The 24829-nt window shown below is 25.3% G+C and overlaps 3 protein-coding genes across 3 annotated transcripts; all 3 read right to left on the bottom strand.

Annotated features, from left to right (window-relative positions):
• Nucleotides 1-2455: 2455 nt before the first annotated feature.
• LOC150024840 (uncharacterized) lies at nt 2456-3184 on the bottom strand. Its single transcript, XM_090296190.1, has one exon. The coding sequence runs from the start codon at nt 3182-3184 to the stop codon at nt 2456-2458; it is 729 nt and encodes a 242-aa protein (XP_090152316.1).
• Nucleotides 3185-8431: 5247 nt separating this feature from the next.
• Nucleotides 8432-9136, bottom strand: LOC137818083 (uncharacterized). The gene has a single exon (XM_068621304.2). It carries the CDS (start codon nt 9134-9136, stop codon nt 8432-8434), a length of 705 nt encoding a protein of 234 aa, XP_068477405.2.
• A 3238-nt stretch (nt 9137-12374) lies between these two features.
• On the bottom strand, nt 12375-14431 carry LOC137818791 (dof zinc finger protein DOF3.1). The gene has a single exon (XM_068622400.2). The coding sequence runs from the start codon at nt 13926-13928 to the stop codon at nt 13317-13319; it is 612 nt and encodes a 203-aa protein (XP_068478501.2). The 5' UTR covers nt 13929-14431; the 3' UTR covers nt 12375-13316.
• Between the last annotated feature and the right edge of the window lie 10398 nt (nt 14432-24829).

Genomic DNA, 24829 nt, shown 5'->3' with positions numbered 1-24829 from the left:
CAAAATCATTTTTACCTTTTTTTTAGAAGTTTTGTATGTTTGGGAAGAAGGGTGTTTACATGTGAGGTTTCTAAACCTAAGATGGGTCTCTATTAGTCCAAGATCGCAGAGGTGTGCTTAGATTGCCAATCAAGAGTTCGTGTGAGCTTTATGAAGTTGGAGCTTTTGATTTGGTGTTTAACATTCTAAATAGGTAAGAGGTGCTAACTTTGTTTTTCAATAATAGCATGGGTTGGATGATCTAGATGTGAAAGAGACATGATCACATAAATTTGAACAAACATTTGCAGGAATTGATAATCTGGTTGATTTTGAATTTAAATGACTTTATCTTGATTTCGTTTTGAAATTGTGATTTGAAATTTTTGTATTGGTTGAATTAAATATGAATCTCTTTTTGTTGTCAAATATTTTGGAAATGAGTATATATGTATTAGTTTAGTTGTTAGATTTCTACAATTGTGATATATTGGTACAATATGTAATTAGTTTGAGGTAATACATTCAATCTTATGTCAAAAGAACGAAGATAAAACTATTTTTTTAACTAATTTAGTCTTATGTATGATTCTAATTTTTTTCAAATTATATAAGACTGGTTGATCGAGTTGAATATTTGTCATTTAAATAGTTAGTACTAATACATTTAAGAAAAATTAATAGTTTCAAAACATCTCTAAAATGTAGTTTAATTTATTAATAATATATACTAATTGTTTCTACTACAAGGATTTGATTATTTATTTCTAGAATTATTATTCCTAAGTATTGATTTATAGGTACAATCCTTGCAGAATCACTTTTCTAAAAAATTCTGTTTATCTTTTATTCATCTTTTTAAAAGCTTAGTTTGGATTAACACAAGTTTTTTCCAAATAGTTAAATCTTAGAACTACATAATATTTTTATATTTCGTTATGAATAAAAATACATAGGACTAAGTTTAATCAATTTCGAGTTCTGAATATATTTTTTTTAAATATATATATATATATATATATATTATATTTTAAAGACATATTTTTTATTTTGAATTTCAGAGAAAAATAAATATTTAGAAATTTTCACATTTTTATATATTTAATTAAAGATATCATCTTTGGACGACTGTTGTAGAGTGTTAATCCTACACTTTACTAATTCTCGAGATTTTTTATATTTTTTTTAATAATCTATGGTAACAATATTTTTTCTTGTTTTTACGATAAATCTTTGTTCATCGACTTACTATCATGACATTTACTACAACACGTACTCTGTTCAATTGTATCACTCTTATTCTGAAACTATTTTCAAGATCCTTACGATCATAAGATAAAATATACATTTTAAGAAAAGTATATACAATTTTTTAATTAATGACAATTTTATATTAATCTTTTCAAGTTTATCATAAAATTTCTAAAAATGAATATTTAATACGACAAGTTAATATTAGAATCGTTATATTAGATCTTAACGGTGTCAAAACAAATTTTAGTATTGTATTAAAGACATTTCAATAACCATTGTTAAATACTTGTTTTCACTGTTGTAGTTTTTTTTTTCTTTTCAGTGGTAAAAAATTATTTATTATTCTTTTATTTGGGGTTTGAATGTTTTACGCGTGTATATAAGAAAACATAAAACCATAGTTAAGAAGGAACTTTTACCCATCTTTTACGCTAATTAAATGCATTAGATAAAAAAATTAAAGTTACTTCATTAATAATCATTTTAAAATTTAATTTATAACAAATTACAATCCTTTTAAAATATAAGTAATCATAATGTGTACGTTTCTCGATAACCCATTAATTAATACAGAATAATATAACAGATTATAATATCTAATTAATGTATTCTTTAACAATCAATTAAATAATTAGTTACTGATATTAAATAATCAGTTACTGATTATCATAGAGATTTAATATCAATTCTAGAAGATGAATCGATTTTATTTTATAATCTAGACATATTACTAGCTTTCTAGATTTGTTTATTTTCTTTATTCATTATTTCAATAACTCATAAAATATATTATTATTATTTATTTATTTTAATAAATTACATTATATTGAAACGTATAAAATATAGAAATAGAAGTGTAATAAAAGTGAAGGAATGCAAAAAAAAGTGAAAATATAATTTGTATTTTGCAAAACAAACATACACGGAGAAACAACTTTAAATAAGTATCGATAAATTCATGAATACTAAATAAAGAACAAATGGGTTTAATTTAAAGGGTGGGGATGGGGAGTTCTTGGAAAACTCTTGATACCTTTCTTTAATTCATATGAATAGGAAAAAAAATATAACGAAAGATCAAAATTAACAATTGAACAAAATAGGTCATAGGTACATTCAAGTAAACAAAAACAAAATAGAAACAAAGTAGTCATAAATCTCTAACCTCATGTGAATGAAGTGAATATACAATAACTTCTCTAATTGAAACTAGTTTGGGATTTCAAATCTTGAGAGTTAAATCAAGTTCTTCCACCACTCCATTGGTAGCCATTGGAGAAAAACTATTTTCTTCAGCAGAATTCTTATCACCAAGTGAAGTCTTTCCATTTAAACCAGACATATATGTGATTTCATTATGTGATATCATTGAAGAATCTTTAGCTTGCCAAAAATTCCTCATGTCACATAAACCAGGATTAAACAATAATTGTGATTGTGACCCTGAATTTGGTGTTCCACCTCCAAGAATAGGAAAAATCAAAGGTTGATATGATTTTTGGTGTTGATGAAATTCACTCCCTTCATCTATCAAAGACTCCAACTTGTGAATGGTAGCTTGAACATAATCGGAAGTATAGTGCCCTGACCACGAATCATGTTTGAGTGCAATGTGTGGTTTGCTATGTTGTGGCTTAAAATGAGTCATGGAGAGTGTTGACACCCCAAATGTTTTGCCTATGAATCTATCACATTTCTTTGAATCAAGAAACTCACCAACATATGAATTTTTGTCATAAGCAGAAGCCATGCTAAGAATCTTCTCTTTTTGTGTTGTTGCTCTTTCTGCCTTGTGTGCATTCTGATGTCCACCCAAAGCTTGGTGACTGTGGAACTTCTTATTACAATATCTGCAACATAACTTCCTTTTCTTCATTGGTAATGACCTTTCTGAATGTGATGGAGAATAAGATTGTGCAGAACGCCTTTCAGATTCAACATTGCTTTCCATTGTTTTATCTTGCTTAATTGCCAAAATTTCTTCCAAACTTTGCCTCAAGAATTTGTCTTTGTAGCTTTTAGTGGTCAAGTCTACTACAACACCTTAATATATAAGAACATCTTTCCTTCAACTTATTAATTATTGTTACAAATTATTATGGTAATTTTGAACATTCCCATATTTAATTATATATGATTGGTGAAGTATTTGAAAACAAATCTTTTTGTTAACTAATTTATTCTTATCCTGAAAATCAATAAATGAATATAACAATCCTGTAATAATTTAAAAATTTAATGATTTAAACAGTATTATATAAAATCTTAATACAAGTTTTAATGATTTAGTTCATCAATTTTATCAATATCTCTCTATATATTATATTTATTTTAATCACTTAGTTACTGTAATTATAATAATATTTTTTATTAAAAAAAAGGGTAATATTCTTATAGAATAGTAAAATATTATTGCCACGCATCATTATTATACTTCTTTTATATATATACATTTATGATCCATCTTCTTGATGATTTGATATTTGGTTATTTTTTTATAATTATTTTATAAATTTAATAATTTATTTGATTGATTTAATCATAATATATACTTATTATGATCACTAGATAATTTTATCATGATTGGTGAAGTATTCAGATTTTTTTTTAAAAATAATTTATCCTTATCATGTAAATCAATAAATGAATATAATAAACCCAGATGTAAAATTTAATGATTTAAACAGTATTATACAAAATCAACTTCATACAAGTTTTAATGATGTAGTTCATCAATTTCATCAATATCTGTATCTATATATTATATTTATTCTAATCACCTTAGTTACTATAATTATAATAATATTTTTCATTAAATTAAAAATACAGTGATATTCTTACAAAATAGTCAAAAATTATTACCACGCATCATCATTATACTTATTTTATATATATACATTTATGATTCATGTTCTTGATGGTTTGATATTTGGTTATTTTTTTAATAGTTATTTCATAAATTTAATAATTCATTTGATTGATTTAATCATAAGATATACTTATTATAATCACTACATAATTATATCATGATTGATGAAGTATTCAGAATTTTGTTTGTTAACTAATTTATCCTTATCCTGAAAATCAATAAATGAATATAATAAATCCTGTATTAATTTAAAAATTTAATGATTTAAACAGTATTATACAAAATCAAATTTAATGAATATGTTACTTTTCACACTTCCAGAATCTCTTTTATCACCTTTCATTTCTATTTTTACCTCTCACCTATCTTAACTTTTTCTATCTACACTCCCATCTTTTTTTCCTCTTTCAATAATATTTTTATAAAATATTCAGTTATCATTTATTATTCTTTTATTTGAGGCTTCAATGCTTTTACCCGTGATTTACGCTAATTAAATGCATTAGATTAAAAAATTAAAGTTACTTCATAAATAATGATTTTAAAATTTAATTTATAACAAATTATAATCCTTTTAAAATATAAGTAATCATAATGTGTACGTTTCTCAACAACCCATTCATTAATTAATACAGTATATATTACAGATTATAATATCTATAATATCTAATTAATGTATTTTTTAACAATCAATTAAATAATTAATTACTGACTATTATAGAGATTTAATATCAATTCTAAAAGATGAATTGATTTTATTTTATGATCTGAACGGGTTGCTCGCTTTCTAGATTTATTTATTGTCTCTATTCATAATTTCAATAACTTATAAAATATATTATTATTATTTATTTATTTTAATGAATTACATTATATTAAAACGTATAAAATATGGAAATAGAAGTGTAATAAAGTGAAGGAATGCAAAAAAAAAAAGAGTAAAATTATGAAACAAGACTTTAAATAAGTATCCAAAATCCATAAATATTAAATAAAGAACTAATGAGTTTAATTTAGTTAGTGGGGATGAGTGAGTTCTTGTAAAACTCTTGATACCTTTCTTTAATTCATATGAATAGAAAAAATACATATAATGTTGGTCTAGAAAAAATAAATTTTCAAATTTAAAATGAAAAGATCAAAATTATTGATTGAACAAGATATGTCATAGGTATATTTAGCTAAACAAAAACAAAATAGACACAAAGTAGTCCTAGATTTCTAACCTCATGTGAATGAACTGAATATACAAGAACTTCTCTAATTGAAACTAGTTTGGGATTTCAAATCTTGAGAGTCAAATCAAGTTCTTCCACCACTCCATTGGTAGCCATTGGAGAAAAACTATTTTCTTCAGCAGAATTCTTATCATCAAGTGAAGTCTTTCCATTTAAACTAGGCATATATGTGATTTCATTATGTGATATCATTGAAGAATCTTTAGCTTGCCAAAAATTCCTCATGTCACATAAACCAGGATTAAACAATAACTGTGATTGTGACCCTGAATTTGGTACTCCACCTCCAAGAATAGGAAAAATCAAAGGTTGATATGATTTTTGGTGTTGATGAAATTCACTCCCTTCATCTATCAAAGACTCCAACTTGTGAATGATAGCTTGAACATAATCGGAAGTATATTGCCCTGACCATGAATCATGTTTGAGTGCAATGTGTGGTTTGCTATGTTGTGGCTTAAAATGAGTCATGGAGAGTGTTGACACCCCAAATGCTTTGCCTCTGAATCCATCACATTTATTTGAATCTAGAAAGTCACCAACATATGAATTTTTGCCATAAGCAGAAGCCATGCTAAGAATCTTCTCTTTCTGTGTTGTTGCTCTTTCTACCTTGTGTGCATTCTGATGTCCACCCAAAGCTTGGTGACTGTGGAACTTCTTATTACAATATCTACAACATAACTTCCTTTTCTTCATTGGTAATGACCTTTCTGAATGTGATGGAGAATAAGATTTTGGAGAACTCCTTTCAGATTCAGCATTGCTTTCCATTGTTTTATCTTGCTTAATTGCCAAAATTTCTTACAAACTTGGCCTCAAGAATTTGTTTTTGTAGCTTTTAATGGTCAAGTCTACTACAACCCCTTACTATATAGCAACATCTTTCCTTCAACTTATTAATTATTGTTACAAATTATTATGATAATTTTGAACATTTCCATATTTAATTATATCATGATTGGTGAAGTATTCCCAAAAAAAAATCTTTTTGTTAACATAATTTATATTTATCCTGGAAATCAATAAATGAATATAACAAACCCTGTAATAATTTAAAAATTTAATGATTTAAACAGTATTATACAAAATCAACTTCTTTAAATTTAGTTCATCAATATCTATCTATATATTATATTTATTCTAATCACCTTAGTTACTATATTTATAATAATATTTTTCATTAAATTAAAAATACAGTGATATTCTTACAAAATAGTCAAAAATTATTACCACACATCATCGTTATACTTCTTTTATATATATACATTTATTATTCATGTTCTTGAATTTGATATTTGGTTATTTTTTTTATAATTATTTTATAAATTTAATAATTTATTTGATTGATTTAATCATAAGATATACTTATTATGATCACTAAAATTATTATAATTTTATAATTTTATGACTATTAACATAATATAATTAAATTTTTTGAGAAATAATAATTTTAATTTTAGTTACGCTTATACTTTTATTATTAACATACGTATTATAATGAAACTCGCAATTAGAAATTAATATTAAAGTGCTCTGTCGTATGTATGATACTATATGAAAGTTATCTACGAAAATCATACTACTTCCTTTTTTTTAAGTAACTGCAGTTTTAGTTATTTAAAAAAATATTACATTTTTCTTTCTGATTTCAGATTAATTATTTCCTTATTTAAAGTAACATACAATCTTATATCAAAAGAACGAAATTAAAACCATTTTGAATCAATTTAGTAATATTTTCTTGTTGAGATCTTTACAATCATAAGATAAAATATACATTTAAAAGAAGTGTATATAACAATTTTTTTTTAATTAATGACAATTTATATTAATTTTTTCAAGTTTGTAATAAAATTTCTAAAAATTAACATTTAATACAACAACCGTTAATATTAATATTAGAATCGTTATATTAGTTCTTAATGGTGTCAAAATCTTTTTTAGTATCTATATTAAAGACATTTTAATAACCATTGTTAAATACTTGTTTTCACCGTTGTAGTTTTTATTTTTTTTTTATTTTTTTTTACAGTGGTGAAGGTGCATGAATCACATTAAAATGGTGCACAGAAGATTATTATTTCTATAAAATATTCAGTTATCATTTATTATTATTTTATTTGAGGTTTGAATTTTTTCCGCGCGTATTAGTAAGCACAAAATCTTACATAAGAAAACATATAAAACCATAATTAAGAATAAATTTTTACCCGTCTTTTACGCTAATTAAATGCATTAGATAAAAAAAATTAAAGTTACTTCATAAATAAACATTTTAAAATTTAATTTATAACAAATTACAATCTTTTTAAAATATAAGTAATCAGTTTCTCAACAACCCATTAATTAATAATATGACAGATTAAAATATCTATAATATCCAATTAATGTATTCTTTAACAATCAATTAAATAATTAGTTACTGGTATTAAATAGTTAGTTACTGATTATCATAGAGATTTAATATCAATTCTAATTTTATCATAGATGATTATCATACATGAATTAATTTTATTTTATCAATTTTATTTTATGATCTGAACGGAGTTACTTTTCAAGATTTATTTATTTTCTCTATTCATCATTTTAATAACTCAAAATATATTATTATTTATTTATTTTAATAAATTACATTATATTAAAACGTATAAAATATAGAAATAGAAGTGTAATAAAATGAAAGAATGCAAAGAAAAGTAAAAATATAAATTGTATTTTGCAAAACAAACACGCACGGAGAAAAGACTTTAAATAAGTATCCATAAATTCGTAAATATTAAATAAAGAATTTTTAATGAGTTTAATTTAGTTTGTAGGGATGGGTGAGTTTTTGTAAAATTCTTGATACCTTTCTTTAATTCATATGAATAGAAAAAAATATATAATGTTGGTTTAGAAAAAATAAATTCTCTAATATAAAATGAAAAAATTAAAATTATTGATTGAACAAGATAGGTCATAGGTATATTAAGCTAAACAAAAACAAAATAAAAATAAAATATTCCTAAATTTCTAACCTCATGTGAATGAAGTGAATATACAAGAACTTCTTCAATTGAAACTAGTTTGAGATTTCAAATCTTGAGAGTCAAATCAAGTTCCTCCACCTTGCCATGGGTGAAAAACTATTTTCTTTAGTAGAATTCTCATCATCAAGTGAAGTCTTTCCATTTAAATCATGCATATATGTGATTTCATTATGTGATATCATTAAAGAATCCTTATCTTGCCAAGAATTCCCCTTATCACATAAACCAGGATTAAACAATAACTGTGATTGTGACCTTGAATTTAGTTCTCCACCTCCAAGTGTAGGAAAAATCAAAGGTTGATATGATTTGTGAGGTTGTTGAAATCCACTCCCTTCACCTATCAAAGTCTCCAACTTGTGAATGGTAGCTTGAACATAATCCAAAGTATAGTGCCCTGACCATGAATCATGTTTGAGTGCAGTATGTGACCAACTATGTTTTGGCTTAAAATGAGTCATGGACATTGCTGACACCCCAAATGTTTTGTCTTTGAATCCATCACATTTTTTTGAATCAAGAAAATTACCAACATATGAATTTTTGCCATAAGCAGAAGCCATGCTAAGAATCTTCTCTTTCTGTGTTGTTGCCCTTTCTGCCTTGTGTGCATTCTGATGTCCACCAAAAGCTTGGTAACTTAGGAAGTTCTTATTACAATATCTGCAACATAACTTCCTTTTCTTCATTGGTAATGACCTTTCTGAATGTGATGGAGAATAAGCTTTTGCAGAACTCCTTTCTGTTTCACCATTGCTTTCCATTATTTTATCTTGCTTAATTGCCAAAATTTCTTCCAAACTTTGCCTCAAGAATTTGTCTTTGTAACTTTTAGTGGTCAAGTCTATGACAACATCTTAATATATAGCAATATATTTCCTTCAACTTATTAATTATTGTTACAAATTATTATGATAATTTTGAATATTTTCATGTTTAATTATATCATGATTGGTGAAGTATTTAAAAAAAATCTTTTTATTAACTAATTTATCCTTATCCTGAAAATCAATAAATGAATATAACAAACACTCTAATAATTTAAAATTTAATGATTTAAACAGTATTATATAAAATCTCATACAAGTTTTAATGATTTAGTTGATCAATTTCATCAATCTCTATATATATATTATATTTATTTTAATCACATTAGTTACTGTAATTAGAATAATATTTTTTTATTAAAAAAAATACGGTGATATTCTTATAAATTAGTAAAAAATTATTGTCACGCATCATCATTAGACTTCTTTTATATATATACATTTATGATTGATCTTCTTGATTATTTGATATTTAGTTATTTTTTATAAATTTAATAATTTAATTGATTGATTTAATCATAAGATATACTTATTATAATCACTTGATAATTATATAGTTTTACGAGTCTTTTTACAAAAGCATAATATCTTTTATAAGTTTACATTTTTAAAATTTCGAGAAATAATAATTTTAAACAATTAAATATTTTAGTTATTTTTATACTTTTATTAATAAAATACGTATTATAATGAAACTTACGCAATTAGAAATTAATATTAAATTACTCTTTCGTATGTATGATACTATATGAAAGTTATCTACGAAAATCATACTAGTTCCTCTTTTAATATAACTACAGTTTTAGTTATTTAAAAAATGTTATATTTTTTCCTAATATGTTTTCAAATTAGTTATTTTCTTATTTAAAGTAACACACCTAAAATTTAGGATATTTGTATGTATTGTTGCTGTTAATTGATATATATGCACTAACTTTTTAAAAATTAGGAACAAAGATAATATTAAAGTATTCTTGGAAATAACATTAATGTTTATATACGTTTATTACAGATGTAATTTTGTCTTTGTCCGGTAAATAAAATTTGTAAAAGGAAAAGAGAAAAAAAAGAAAAAACTTTTAAATAAAAAATAAAAAATTCTTAAAATAATATTTTCTTTTGTATTTCTAAGAATAAAAAAATAAAAATAAAATCTTTTATTTTTAATCTTACTGTTACTTTTTTTCACTATCACCCCAGTTTCTTTCCTTTCCATTTTTACCTCTCAGCCCATTTTAACCTTTCCCACTTACACCCCTTTTATTTTTTTTTTGCCTCTCACCCTCTCACATGAGATCACAATTCGCCTAGACACCTATGAAACTCGACACTTCTCTTAAATGGCGTGTCGGTCTTAGATACCGACACTCGTATGACACTTGTAAGACATGGTATCCGTGAAGTGTCCAATTTAAAAAGTATTTGTTGAATTTTTAACAATTCTAGTACCATTCTAACACAATTTTAAAAAGAAAAAATATATTAATTTTCTAAAAACTCAAACTTATTATATAATTTTTTGTTATGATTATAAAAATAAGAAACAAATCATTTTGAACCAGTCATGAAAACATCTTTTTGTTCTAAAAAATAATCTAGAACATACTTGTACACATAAATCTTTATTGTCAATTTATATAATTGATAATTATATAATATAGATTTGTGTCCCCGTATCTTACATTTTAGAGATTATACATATCTTTGTGTTTGTGTCCATGTTGTATCAATATCCGTATCAGTGTATATTTTACATAACTATACATACTTTCTCCGAAAAGAAAATCACACATTAGTAGCACACTCACTCTATCCTTCTACTCTCCTTTTAAAGATACATTTCTATTATCTCCTTTTTTTTACATTTCTATCATCTAGTCAAAAAATAGCAAAACTAAAGTCATGACTAACACAAGATATTATCTTATATTTAAAAAGGTTTTAAAATACTTATCATAAATAAACAAGATTGTTTTAATCAAATCATACAAAAGTATGTAAAAATAATAATATATTTGATATAAAATTTATTTTGAGATTATAAGTTAAACGAGGAATATGTTGAACAAGATTAGCATGTTTTAATATAAAATTTTAGATTGAAATTACAGTTTAAATGTGATATATTAAACAACATTAGTTGTTCAAACTATTTTTCTTTTATATAAAATTATGGACTAAAACATATAATAAAATTTGAATTTTAATTGTACATCATATTGTTATTTATTTAATGTGGGACAAAAGTTGATGGTGAAAGATGAGGATGAGAATTTGAAAGAAACAAAAAATTGTGACGTGGATGACATTTATGGGAGGGAAGAAGCAAAGCCATATCTTATTTCTTCTTCACTTATAACAATCTTAGTCAAAGCCTGCAATGTCGATTCTCATATTCCAAATATCAAATATTACACTTTAAATCTAACTCAATTTGTGCATGAAAACTATATATATTTCTGTACTTATTTTTAGAATCTAAGTCAATTTAATTTTTAAATCTAACTTAATGCATAAAAACTATATATATTAAATGGTCGAAAACACAATAACACGTAATACAATAAATCTAATAAATTTTCGTTATAATTTTTTTAAAAAATAAATTTTAACATATCAAGACAAATTCTTTTAATCTTATTATATATTATATGTACTCCTCTAAAGATATTGGATAGATTCATTTCATCTTCTTTTTGAAAAAAAATTATAGAATAAACAGATTTAACTTATTTTGATAAGGAAATAATTTTTCTTATTCAATAAGTAGTTTTTTTATTAAAGAAAAAACACATTTTAAATTTAAATAAACTGATCCATTGACACACTCATGCTATTTTTAACAACATAACTTCCACAAGTTTCCAAAGTTAAACATACATGAATCTGTGGCCAAAAATTTGGTGGCAACCCCACACATGTGCACCATCGTAAATGAACTGGTAACTAAGAACACACACTGTGGTCCATCTTAACACACATCATGGTGTGTATGGTGTGTGGACACCACTTCACCACTAAGACCATCATCACACACCCATTAAACAACACACCCTTCTCCACCACAAAACCACACTCAATTCATTTTTCATTAAGATACAAATTGGCACAATCTTTTCTGGGATCTTGCAATCCATACATTGACTTGATATTATACCCATAAATAGAAATTCAATAACAAGAAAAGAGTGCTGCTAACACTTGTTCATTAATTCAAAATTGTAAAACCAGAAAATACATTAAATGACTTGATCATATTTGGTACAAATCCACTAAAAGAAGCTCAACAACCCTGGTTTTTAATGTTAAAATAAATAACACCAAATCTTCAAAGACTTAACCATGATCACTCCAAAACATTGACCAGGACTAAACATGAGACCAAAGAAACAAGGTGTCATAAGTTGTCAGGTCCTCCATTCATAAGATACAGACAAGATACAACTTCAAAGGCTGTACTTTAGATTTCCTCTTATCATCCCCACATACCCTTAAATATAATCTAAATATAATAACACAACCACAACTTGGCATGTAAACTTCCATATATCCAAGGACACTTCAAAAGCTATGCAAAAAACAATGTACCAAATTACATGTGATCACCACAACATTGTCTCACATCCCTCCAAAAAAATTCTCTCTTTTCCAATTCTCACCATTGGTAAATTTGAAGAACACCAATCACAAGCATGTAGAATAAATTGACAAAGAAAAAAAACAGAAGCCTTTACCTAAAGGATGCTGCTTCAGTGACCTTCTGGTGTGTGTATGTATGTATGATCCTCCATAGCATGCTACCAATAGGCTTGATGAAAGTGTGTAACTCTTTGCACAACCATAGTATCTAAGTGTGATAATATTATATATAAGAACAATCACTGTGATTCAGAAGCTGGATTGGATGACTGCATAAACTTCTCTATAAAACTTATAGCAGAAGAAAACCAAAATGTAAAATAAATTAAGTTTCCCTTATGAGGTAAAATTCACAGAAACTTAATTTTCAACTTCTCTAAAGCAGAGATCCATAATTTGAGAAACTCAATTTACCTTATCATTTTTTCTTTCTTCCTACAACTGTTCATAGAGAAATTTATAAACTAAACTATTGTTTCTATTGAAAACTTGGGCGAGGAGTGTATATTGCAAGATCAGACCAACCATGAGCACCATTCCAACAGGTTGATTCCCCATTCTGCATACCCAGAAAACCCTCTGAACTCCCATTGCTCTGAAGCTGCAAACCCGGGTTTGAATTCAAACCCAGGTCAGAACTCACACCCTCCCCAAATTCACCCATTTTGAGATCTGACCCAGTTGGATTCAGACCCTCCAAGAGGGTTCCAAAGTGCCCAGATGAGGCCAACAGAGAACTGAAGGTGCCACCAATGTTGACCACCCTAGGGTCTTGCTCAACCGGGTTGGTGCAAATCCGGGTAGGGTCAGCATCAGAAACAGCAGAGGAAGGCGGTGCAGAAGAGCGTTTTGAGGTGGATGAACGTTTTGTGGTCTTTCTACTTCCACCCCCAACAGGGATGTTTCTCAAAGCACCACCCTTTGTCCAGTACCTTCTGCAGTTCTTGCAAAAGTGGCGTGGCTGAGAGAGGTTGTAGTTGTTGTAGTAGCAGAATTTGGTGTTTGAGGAGTCACAACGCGGGCATTTGAGTTGTTCTTGTTCGGGAAACTGAGGGTGCTTCAAACCTGCGAATGCTGTCGGGTCTTGCATCCTAGAAGAACCTGAAATGGGTTCAGAATGGTGTGGTTGGTGCAGGACGATCCAAATTAAGCTTCAGGAAAAAAGGGTTTTTTTGTTAAGTGGTGGCAAAAAGGAACTGAATTGAGTTGAAGCACCAATGAGGAGAAAGTGGGAATAGGACAAAAAGGTTGTAGTGTAACAAAAACCTTAAATCTAGAAGCAATTTGAGGTTGTTACTTTGTTTTATAGGGCACATAGAACACAGAACAAGAAGCAAATAGAGAGAGATTGAATTGAAGTTTTTGTGTGGTAGTGATGAGAAAAGCAGAAAGATTAGAATGAAGAGAAAACAAAAGATGAAGCATGTAATAGGAAATGAGAGATGTTTGAGCATAAAATGTTGACAAAGATGAAGATGTGCTATCTTTCTGTTCTGTCATTCAGTTTATCCGCGTGGAACTCACCACAAGCTTCCAACTCAAATACAATCACAACACTGCTTTTTCTCTCTCTCTCAAACTCTAGATTTTTTGCACACACTCACACTCTTATTTTACTTTACTTTATAATGTTTATTATCTTTTTTTCTCTCAAAAAAATAATTTCTGTAAATTTAGAGATAAAAATAATTGAAAATTGAACAATCTAGTTCACTTTGTTGTGAAGTGTTTTTATAGCATTTCACCAACTTTTCATTTGATGACCAAAGAGTGTACTAGAGCAATGGTAACACAAAAGTAACAATAAAATATAGAAGGAAAAGAAAGTATAAAAAAACAAAAATTTCTATGGTAATAGACACATCAACAAGATTTGTTTTTATATTATATGAGAAAGTAGAATAGATTTTCTCAATAAAGTTAATTAATTCAATAAACCCACCAACCAGAAACGACAACTATCAACTAAAAACCTGATTTAATTTAATAATTAATAAATAATAATAATGATAATGATAAAAAAATAATAAAAAAAAAGTAATAATAGAAGGTTGCGGTGAGGGAAATGAAGGGCAATGAATGGAGCAGGGGAAGGTGGCGTGCGAAGAAAGCAAGGGGATATGATTGTGTTTGTTGAGAAGATCTGAGCCGTTGGATGGTGAGGGAATGTTGGATTGTAGGGTTGCTTTGAGTTAGCGTCACCCCAGCTCAGCGTGGCGAGTGTCACCCGCACCACGTGGCGGAACCCCAGTGAGTGGAGACTGTGAACGTGCTTCATAGGAATGGTTTTTGTCCTTTTGTGATGATGATGTGGTGCTGACGTGGACCAAGTTCGGTCTCAAGTACATCTTCTCATCTGATGTGGCCATGTGGATCACAATTTCTTGCCTAAGTAAGGTGATTTTCTTGTAAAAGTTTTTTTTTTTTTTTTATAATTTGTATCCAACATTATTAATTGCTGAAAACACTGCTTCAGATTCAAAATTTGTAGAATAAATAAATGAATGAACAGATTTTAGAGTAAGATATAAATTAAATGTTTGACTGAAATAAAGATATGGTGAGAAATAAAAGGACAAAATATTAATGAATTTGATTTTTTTTTTCATAATAAAGTGAGTAAAGTGAGTAACTTAATAAGATGCTATGAAGCTCAGACACTTCGCTTAATTGGCGTGTCGGTATTCGATACTCGTGTCCTATTTAAAAAGTATTTGATTAGATTTCTGACAATTCTAATACGATTTTAACACATTTTAAAAAGAAAAAATACATTAATTTTCTAAAAATTCAAATTTTATTGTATAAATTGTTATTATGTTTATAAAAATAAGAAATAAATCCTTGTGAACCAGGAAAAACATCTTTCTGCTTAAAAAAATAATTTAAAACATACTTGTGCACATAAATTTTTATTGTCAATTTATATAATTTATAATTATATAATATATAGATTCGTGTTCCGTGTCTTACATTTTAAAGATTTTACGTATTTTCATATCTGTGTCCGTGTCAGTGTCTATGTTAGATAGATAAGATGTGACGCTCGCATTTAATATATATGCTTATTATCATGTTATTCAATGGGTTAGATACTTGATCTAATTCATTAGACATTATAGTACCAAAAAAGAAGGTTAATTATGATTAAATGTGGAGGGAAAAAAATTGCACGTGAATAAGAGAAGTTTAAATATAAATACTCCATTTCTGTAAATACAAGACCAAAATTGTATAATACACGTAGCATTCCACGTGGTAAACTTTATTATACAGTATAATTAATGTAGTTTGTCTCATTATACAAGATTAGATTGTTTTAAAAACGTAATTACGTCTTTAGTTAATGTTTATGAACCTTTCTTAAATAACTAATAAAGGTACCTGGTTTTTTTCAAAATAAGTTATACTAAATATGTGGTGGAAAATGCTTAGTAATGGTTTTATTATTTAATTTATATCATGACTAAGATTTAAAAACTATACAAAATAGCATTATATATATAAAAGATATTAAATTTGATTTTTTTCTCTCTCAAATAATATATATATATTAAAAAAAATTTCTCACTCAAATAATATATATAGATAACAACCTTTTTCTTTGTTTAAGATTGTCACAGTTCCAAATTTCTTATAAGTTGCTATTAAATTTAATTATAAATTCATTAAAAAGTAATCTACCATATCCACATAGCAAACTTAATAACGTTGGATGTGAAAGTTGTTTTGGGAATACAAACTCAAATAATACATATAATTGAGAAATAACTTTTACTTTACAAATTAATTTTATAATTAAGTTATATCTAAATTCTAAGACAGTTCAATAATAGATTTAAATTGACAAACAATATAAAATTTCTACAAATGCTCAGTATTTTTTTTTATAATGAAGTTATTAGTGTGAAATATTTACCTACTTTTCAACCATTAATTTGTATTAAAAAAATCTGACTAATTATCTCTATGGAAATATCTCAAATCCAAAAAAAAAAAATTACATAAATTGTATAATGATAAATTAAATAGTATTTGCTTAAAGAAAAGAATATATTCAAAATGATAGTTAGTTTTGGGTCCAGTGTGTGGTGGAAATAATTGACTTGGTTGAGCACTGGGAAGAGTGGAGCCATGTTTTAATGAAAAACAATGGAAGAAGGGTAAGAACAATTTTAGGGTTAGGGTTAGGGTTAGGGTTCTTCCCAGAATTGAGCAGTGAATGAAGAATGATGATGATGATTATTATTTTCTGAGCAAAAGGTGGTGGTTATGATTTCATGGATGTGCTCCTCTTCACACAACTTCATCATCACACTCTCCCAATTCAAACAAAATCATTAACTAATACTAATCAACCTTTTTCCTTTATTCCTGGATACAAATTTCCTAGAGATAACAATGTCAAAGTTTACATGATGCAAAGGACCATATAAATATTTTTTTTATTAAATATTTTTTTTTTTATGTATTATAACATAAAATTGTTTTTCTCCATTTTAAATCATCAATATATCTATAGCATGAAAATTATTAAAATGGGTCTGTATTTAAAATAATTATTAGTTTTTTTAATAAATTTGTTATTGTTTAATAGTAATCAATATAATTAATTTAAATGGATTGATAAAATGAAACATCAAATTAATTCAATTTTACTTATATAAAGACATATTCTAATGATTTCTATATTAAGTACTGATTTAGATTTGGATAAAAACAAAAATCAAATTAAAAAGTTATTATTATTTTATTAAAATATGTATATGGCTTAAAAATTATATATCAACTCGTTGTATTTATTTAACAATAAGATCTATTTTTATACGACTAAGATTTAAAAAAAAAAAAACTTTTTCAATTTTTAGATCTGATTTTTTTTTAATTAAGATTAATATACTGGGTTGATTTATATAGAGCCTAATTGAACCTAAATAATCACAATCGAATGGATCCATTTAGATTCCTCTATTCAGATCCTTCTACTCAATTAAAAAATTTCTTCATCTCATGTTGAGAGATACACCAAACAAATCATTAGAAAGATACTCTCTAATATCCTAAAACATATATCAAGAACTCATTAAATTTATAATTTTTTTAATCACAACAATTAGGACTTTATTTATTTATTTTTCTTACAAATTCACTCAACTGAGTGACTTTAATTTATTACACATTTATAAAAAAAAAAGTATCACGTTTTTGCATTTTGTATAAATTGCACATTTTGTAAACAAAATATTTAGATTACATTATATTTTTGATCTTGTTTTGTGAATTTCCAGAAGACATGTGGAAGAAATTGGCATAAGCAAAGGTGAAAAAACACTGACAGACACTGCAGCACAATGATATATACATGTGGTTAGATCATTGTTGCGTTTTAAAATTGGGACTATGCTACCAACAATCCCACACCTCGGATTTCGCATACTTACTCATCCCGGCACATCATATTTTCTATCCCAACAAGTTACCTCTAATATCTCCAAATTACAAGTTAATTTATATAAATAATGATTAAAAAGTAATTAGATATATTTGGGTAGATGATTAAAATCAAAAGTTCAAACTTAAATACTCATTTAAATTTGAAATGATTTGAATGTGAGACTATAATTATAAATATTTTTATTATTATTAAAAATTGAACTTTAAATTTAATTCAATATTATAAAATTTGTTTATAAGATGAGTTTTGGACATCCTTATGTTTTATATAGTTAATGTGAAAAAGACTATCAACTCATGTATGATAATATATATTTATGGATGGTCAAACAATGAGTAGTCAGAAAAGGTCAACATATTTTTGTTAAGATATGTTTTTAATAATTATGATATTGTATTAAGGATTTTAAATCTAGCTCAATCTTTTAAAACAAACTTATAAAATGAGATTTAAAGTCACTTTTTTTTAAATAAAAGTTTTCATGTTAGGCATTCATAAAACAAACTTATAAAATGAGATTTACAGTCACTTTTTTTAAATAAAAATTTTCATGTTAGGCATTCATATGCAACTTGACATCTCAGCTATATTGACACCTCAAATAACAACAATAATTTGTCATCACACGAAAAAAATATTATTAAAAAAAATATGGAAAGACTAAACAAAAACCCATATATTAACAAAAATGATACATAGGTTGACTATACTTATTCATAAAAAATTTTAAAAATAGAAAACCTAAACCCTAAACCAATAAAAAAAAATCATAAATAATTTTAAATTAATCAATTTATCACTACAATAAACGTATTTCTTTCACTTATATAATATAAAATATTTTTACATAATGCAAGATATCCAAACCGTAAATCTTAAATCCATATAAATAACAGATAAAGTGAAAACTTAAGAAGAATAGTGTATTTATCTTAAAAGTATTTTGCTTTGGTTTTGATAGTAGAATTATATTGTTATTGATTAAAGTTATTTGTTTTGTTTTATGATATTTGAGTGATGATGTAATGAAACAGAAAATTGTGTTACTTGATTGATGGTTGAATGGTTGAAGGAAGCAGCGTGTGCTTCGTGTCATGTCTGTGTCGTTTCCCCGTCCAACACGCTACATCCAAAATGCCCTGCCCCAAAGCTGTCATGTTTTCTCAATATTTACCTTTTCCTTATCACCAACTATACCTATATTTTTATTATATCATTTTCTCTTATATTTTTAAATAAATTATTAAATTTTATAATTAAAAATTATATTATAATTAAAATATAATCAAATTGTATATTAATAAGTCAACTTTAAACCTAATTCAATCTCATAAATTTGATATAAAGTCAACTTTTTAATTTGGTATAGAATCATTTCGAGCGAATATTTGTTGGATTTATCAAGTTACACATTATTAAACTGTTATCGAATTACTCATAATATATAATCTCATGCACGAATTGGTAGTCTCGACGCAAGAGATGTGTTGAAGATCCCAAATCAACTAAAAATTAAGACATTTCATAATATATAAGTGAATACAAATCTTTTATTATAAATCGATTTATGAAGTTGAGTTAGACTTAAAGTTCATTTCTTTATATTGTAAAATAATTTTTAAGAATGTTGATTTTTAATTAATTTTAAATATATAATATTATATTTAGATATAATAAATAAATTGGTTTAATTTTTAATTTCATAAATATAATGTATGATAATACTTATCAAAGCAAATGTTGTGATGGTTTTACATAAAGTTTCATATAATAGAAAATACACAACTCTACTTTATTATAATGGAGAAATGATGTAAGATTTTTAGATGAATTTTTTTAGAGTATGAAAAATCTTATGTAGATAAAAAAAAAACATATGTATTTTGCTATTGGATGATGCATTAGTTGTGATAATTAAATAGAATTTACTTCAAATGTTAATTTAACTATACATCAAAGTATCTTTCTCTCTCAGTTTTCTTTCTTGTTTTCTTAGTTTCTTATTAGTTGTTGAACAAATTAGATTTGGTAAATTAGTATTTTTTGTTGTCTCATCCAGTAGGCATATTCCTTCACAATTTATTTTATACATATAATGTATATGTAAAATATTAAAATTCATTTATTAAAATTAAAATTAAAATTAACCATCATAATTTTGCATTGTATTGTTTGACAAACACTTACAAATTCAATTATTAATTATAATAGAATAATTTATCATTAAAAATAACAATTTTATTGATATATCCTATTATAATTATTAATTTATTAATACTATATATATATATATTAAAATAATGGTGGAATAACTAATTAACGTGTCAATTTTTATAAGAGAATGAATTAAAATTTTGATCTCTGATGACTCAACTCATCTTAACCTATTTTAATTATTCAAATAATTTTGATAAATTTTATACACAATATTTGAAACCAAATGTCTTTTTTTATCCTTAAAATTTAAGAAAAGGGAATGACGTATGTCAGTTAAAGAAGGAAAAAAAGCTTACTTGGTTCAAAAATTATTTATAAAAAATACTAATATACTTATTTCAATTTTAAAAAACGAATAAAGCTTACTTGTTCATATTTATTAGTTTACTTCAAGAAAGTTAAAGCACAATGTAAACAAATCGCACGTATCAGAAAATCATAAAATAATAATTAAATTTAAAAATAAAAATAATAATCACTGTATCATCTAAATTAGATACTAATTTAAAAACTAAAAAATTATTTATCTTTAAAATAATTTATATTATTAATAAAAATTTATAAAATGATTTTTAAATTTGTATCTAAATTAGTTCTTTAAGTTTTAGGGACTAGTATTTTAGATTCTAAATTAGTCTCGACTAATAGAGACTAATTTAAAATATAAAGTAGTAAGTAACTAGAACCATTGTTAGTTAATGATTAAATATCAATTTAGAACCTATTTTATAATTTTTTATTAGTAATAGAAACTACTTTAGATATTAATAATATTTTTAATTTATCACTACCAGAAAATCATAAAATAGAAACTGATTTTAGAGACTAAAGATAATTAGTTGCTACAATGACTAAATTAAAGACTATTTTAGAGACTAAAAAAAATTTGGTTTCTAAATTAATTTCTATTATTGTTAAATGATTTCTAGATTGGTATCTAATTAGCAACCAAAGTTTTTGCTACCAAATTTAGAATCTAAATCATTGGTAGTTAAAACCTGATAGCTAATTAGATATCAATTTAGAAACTATTTAACCATAATAGAAACTAATTTATAAACAATTTTTTTTTAAAATGATCTATAATTTAGTCATTATAGCAACTAATTATTTTTTGTTTCTAAAATTGGTTTCTATTCCATGATTTTCTTGTAGTGTATAAAATGATCTCTAATTTAATCAAATAGTAACTATTTATTTTGGTCTCTAAAATTAGTTCCTATTTAATGATTTTGTTGTAGTGTACATGATAATAGATTGAATGAAGGTGAAAAAATGGATTACATTTAAATACATTCTCAATCATTTTAAAATTAAAAGAAACACACCTCAAGAAACACACCTCAAGTCTGAGGGATAACATTGTTATGATCAATCACTGCATTGAAGGTATTGACTGTTTTGGAGATTGATGTTCCGTCATGATTTTGTCTTTAGAAAACACCTTCAAAAATTAAAAAAAAAATAAGTATATAAATTGTCTTTAACCTCAACTTCAGAATAATATTGTATTTCTTTTTAAACAGAACATAAACAATCTTAAAAAGTCTGAGAAAAAAATTCCAATTCCAAGAGAGGACCCAAACAATTTGATGTGAGTGATTATGGGTGAGAGAAGTTAGGTTTTGCATTGGTGACAATGTTCCATTTGCAAGCCTAAGCATTAAAAATCCCCACTGATGATCACACGAGTCATCGTGCTCAAATAATTTTGATCTGAATCCATGAACAGTGAACAACAATTGAATGACATGAATCATCAAAATCTAGAATACATGATTGATTCAAAACCTTAAAAGTCACAGACAGATACAAAAATAACAACCGAGAATGAATTGTTGTCAATTAATGGCTGAAAACAGATCACGTTCATGAGTTCACATGTTCACACGCCCACAAAACATTATCATCACCATGCTTCATTTCACTTTCACAACACCTTCTTTGCACTCTCAATTCATTTATATCTTGTGCATACTCAAAATTTTAAAATTATAAAGAAAATTTATAAGTCTTGCTAAACATCTTACCTCAATCAGAAATAACACCATTTTATAATATATAAGTGTATAAAAATAATGTAAATTTTATTTTATAGATAATTTTATAAGATTAAATTAAATTTAAAATGTATTTTTTAATAATATTAAATTTATTTATATATCATTATGAAAATTAATTTTGATAGCTTAGTCATTGTGATAGTTTAAAGTACTGTATATGTTTTTTTAAAAAAATTATCTGTAAAGATTTTCACAAGAGAAAATAATTTAATAAAAATAAATTTTGAAATAAAAAAATAATTAGTTATTTTGATTAAATTAGATATTATTTTATAAACTTAAAAATTATTAGTATTTAAAATATTTTCTATTATTAATAAAAAATTATAAATTATTTTTTAAATTAATACTAATATTTTAATTACTGAGTACTTTTAAATTCTAAATTACTATATAACTTACTTAATGTAGTGATTTTTTTTTTAAAAATAGTTATTAAATATTTCTTTTAAGTCTAACAATTTTATTTTCCAGATGAATCCATATATTATTAATTCATTTGACTCCAATAATAATATTATATCATTTTATAAATATATATATTTTTGAATATTTTTGTTAAAAAAATATTTTAACATATTGTATGCTTTAAATTATTTAATCTTTACTCAATATTTCTATGTCGATTTAATTAAGTGAACACGTTTTTTGAAAAAATATTTAAAAAAATTAACTCTTACATTAAGGTTTATTAACTGTTTTGAAAGTTTATTTAACTTTCCATTGTGAAAGTTTTACAAATACGATGCATCTTTTCTAATTCATTTATAAACATATTTATTGATTTAAGACTTAATAATTAAAGGTTTAGGGTTTATGTAATGGATATCGTGATATTATGTAATATTATTACTTGCTCAAACTTTCATATATATAGTTTAAAATCTATCACGATTTTATTTTAAAAGATGCCTTAGATTAATGAGAAATGTGTATATTCTTAGTTTTGACTTGTGAGTCTATTGCACGTACTAAAACAAGAAGTAATAATTATATTAAAAAATAATTTAGTAATAATCTTTATAGTTGACTCTTGCACACAATTTATATATTTAATATTTTTTATAATATTTATAATATATAGAACAAAATTGATTTCTCAAGTAAGTTAATTATTAATTACTTGTAAGAAGTTTAACAAATTCAAACTTTCTTCATTCACATTAATATCAAATCTAAATACATGGTTGAATTATAGGTATTTTATAGATAAGGGTATGCTACTATAAGCTACTATAACACAAATTTAAAAAACTAAACTAATGTGGTCAAAATAAATTTTGCAAACTAAGTATAAAGTATCAAATTCTGAAAACTGAATAAAAACCTAAAGGAATCAAGAACAATTCACAAAACTCTTCAAGAAGAAAAGGTGAAAAATGATAAAAGAAATTCACTAATTAACTAATAGCAAAATACTAAGTAACACAATACATGAAAATTGAAGTAAAACAGAGAAACAAGAGATGAGAGTTTCATATATTGGATTGGAAGGTTAAGTCAAGTATAAAACTATAACATTTAAAGTTTATTTCATTCTTCATTTTCGTTTTCTTTTCCTCTGCTCTTTTGTTTTCTTATCTGCTTTTTGGTTTTCATCTCTGTAACTACAAATGGAAGTTCAATGCTAGTAAGAGTTTGAAAATTTTGTAATTATATTTATTCTATTATAAATTTATTATTAAGAGCCATAGGTAGGTTTCAAATCCATAATGCAAAACCCAACCTTTATAACTTTATTAACTTTTGTAATTATTACTTAAACATATAATATAATTTTTTATGGATTAAATTCATGGTCACCTAAACTTTTATATTAAAAAAAATCATGGCCATTGAAGATAAAATGAATTTTTTATTCTCCTTTCCAACCATCTTATATAGTAATAACTCATGACTTATTTGTTCTTCTTTCCCACCATCTTTTTATCATATAAGTTTCAAGTCTCTCATACAAACTACTTGTAAAAAAAATCAATAATAATCTTAAAAGTAAATATTATTTTAATATGTATTTCAAATCATGAGGTTACCAAAAATTGAAGTCTCTATCAAAACATGTGAAATTTCGCCCTATTTTCTGTAATTTTATTCTGAGTCCGTACTGCGCTGAAAAAATTCACACAAGTACTTTCATATGTTGTTTGCACCCAGGTAAGGAGGCACGTTCGTAAACAAATCACAAAAAGAAGATACGGGGAAGAAAAGCCAGGACGTTTTGTTTTCGGAAAACCAGTTTTGTTCACTCTTAGTCTG

The sequence above is a fragment of the Phaseolus vulgaris genome, chromosome 10, assembly GCF_051622355.1.
Source record: "Phaseolus vulgaris cultivar YP4 chromosome 10, ASM5162235v1, whole genome shotgun sequence".
Classification (NCBI taxonomy): Eukaryota; Viridiplantae; Streptophyta; class Magnoliopsida; order Fabales; family Fabaceae; genus Phaseolus; species Phaseolus vulgaris.
This window is presented reverse-complemented; position numbering and strand designations above follow the sequence as displayed.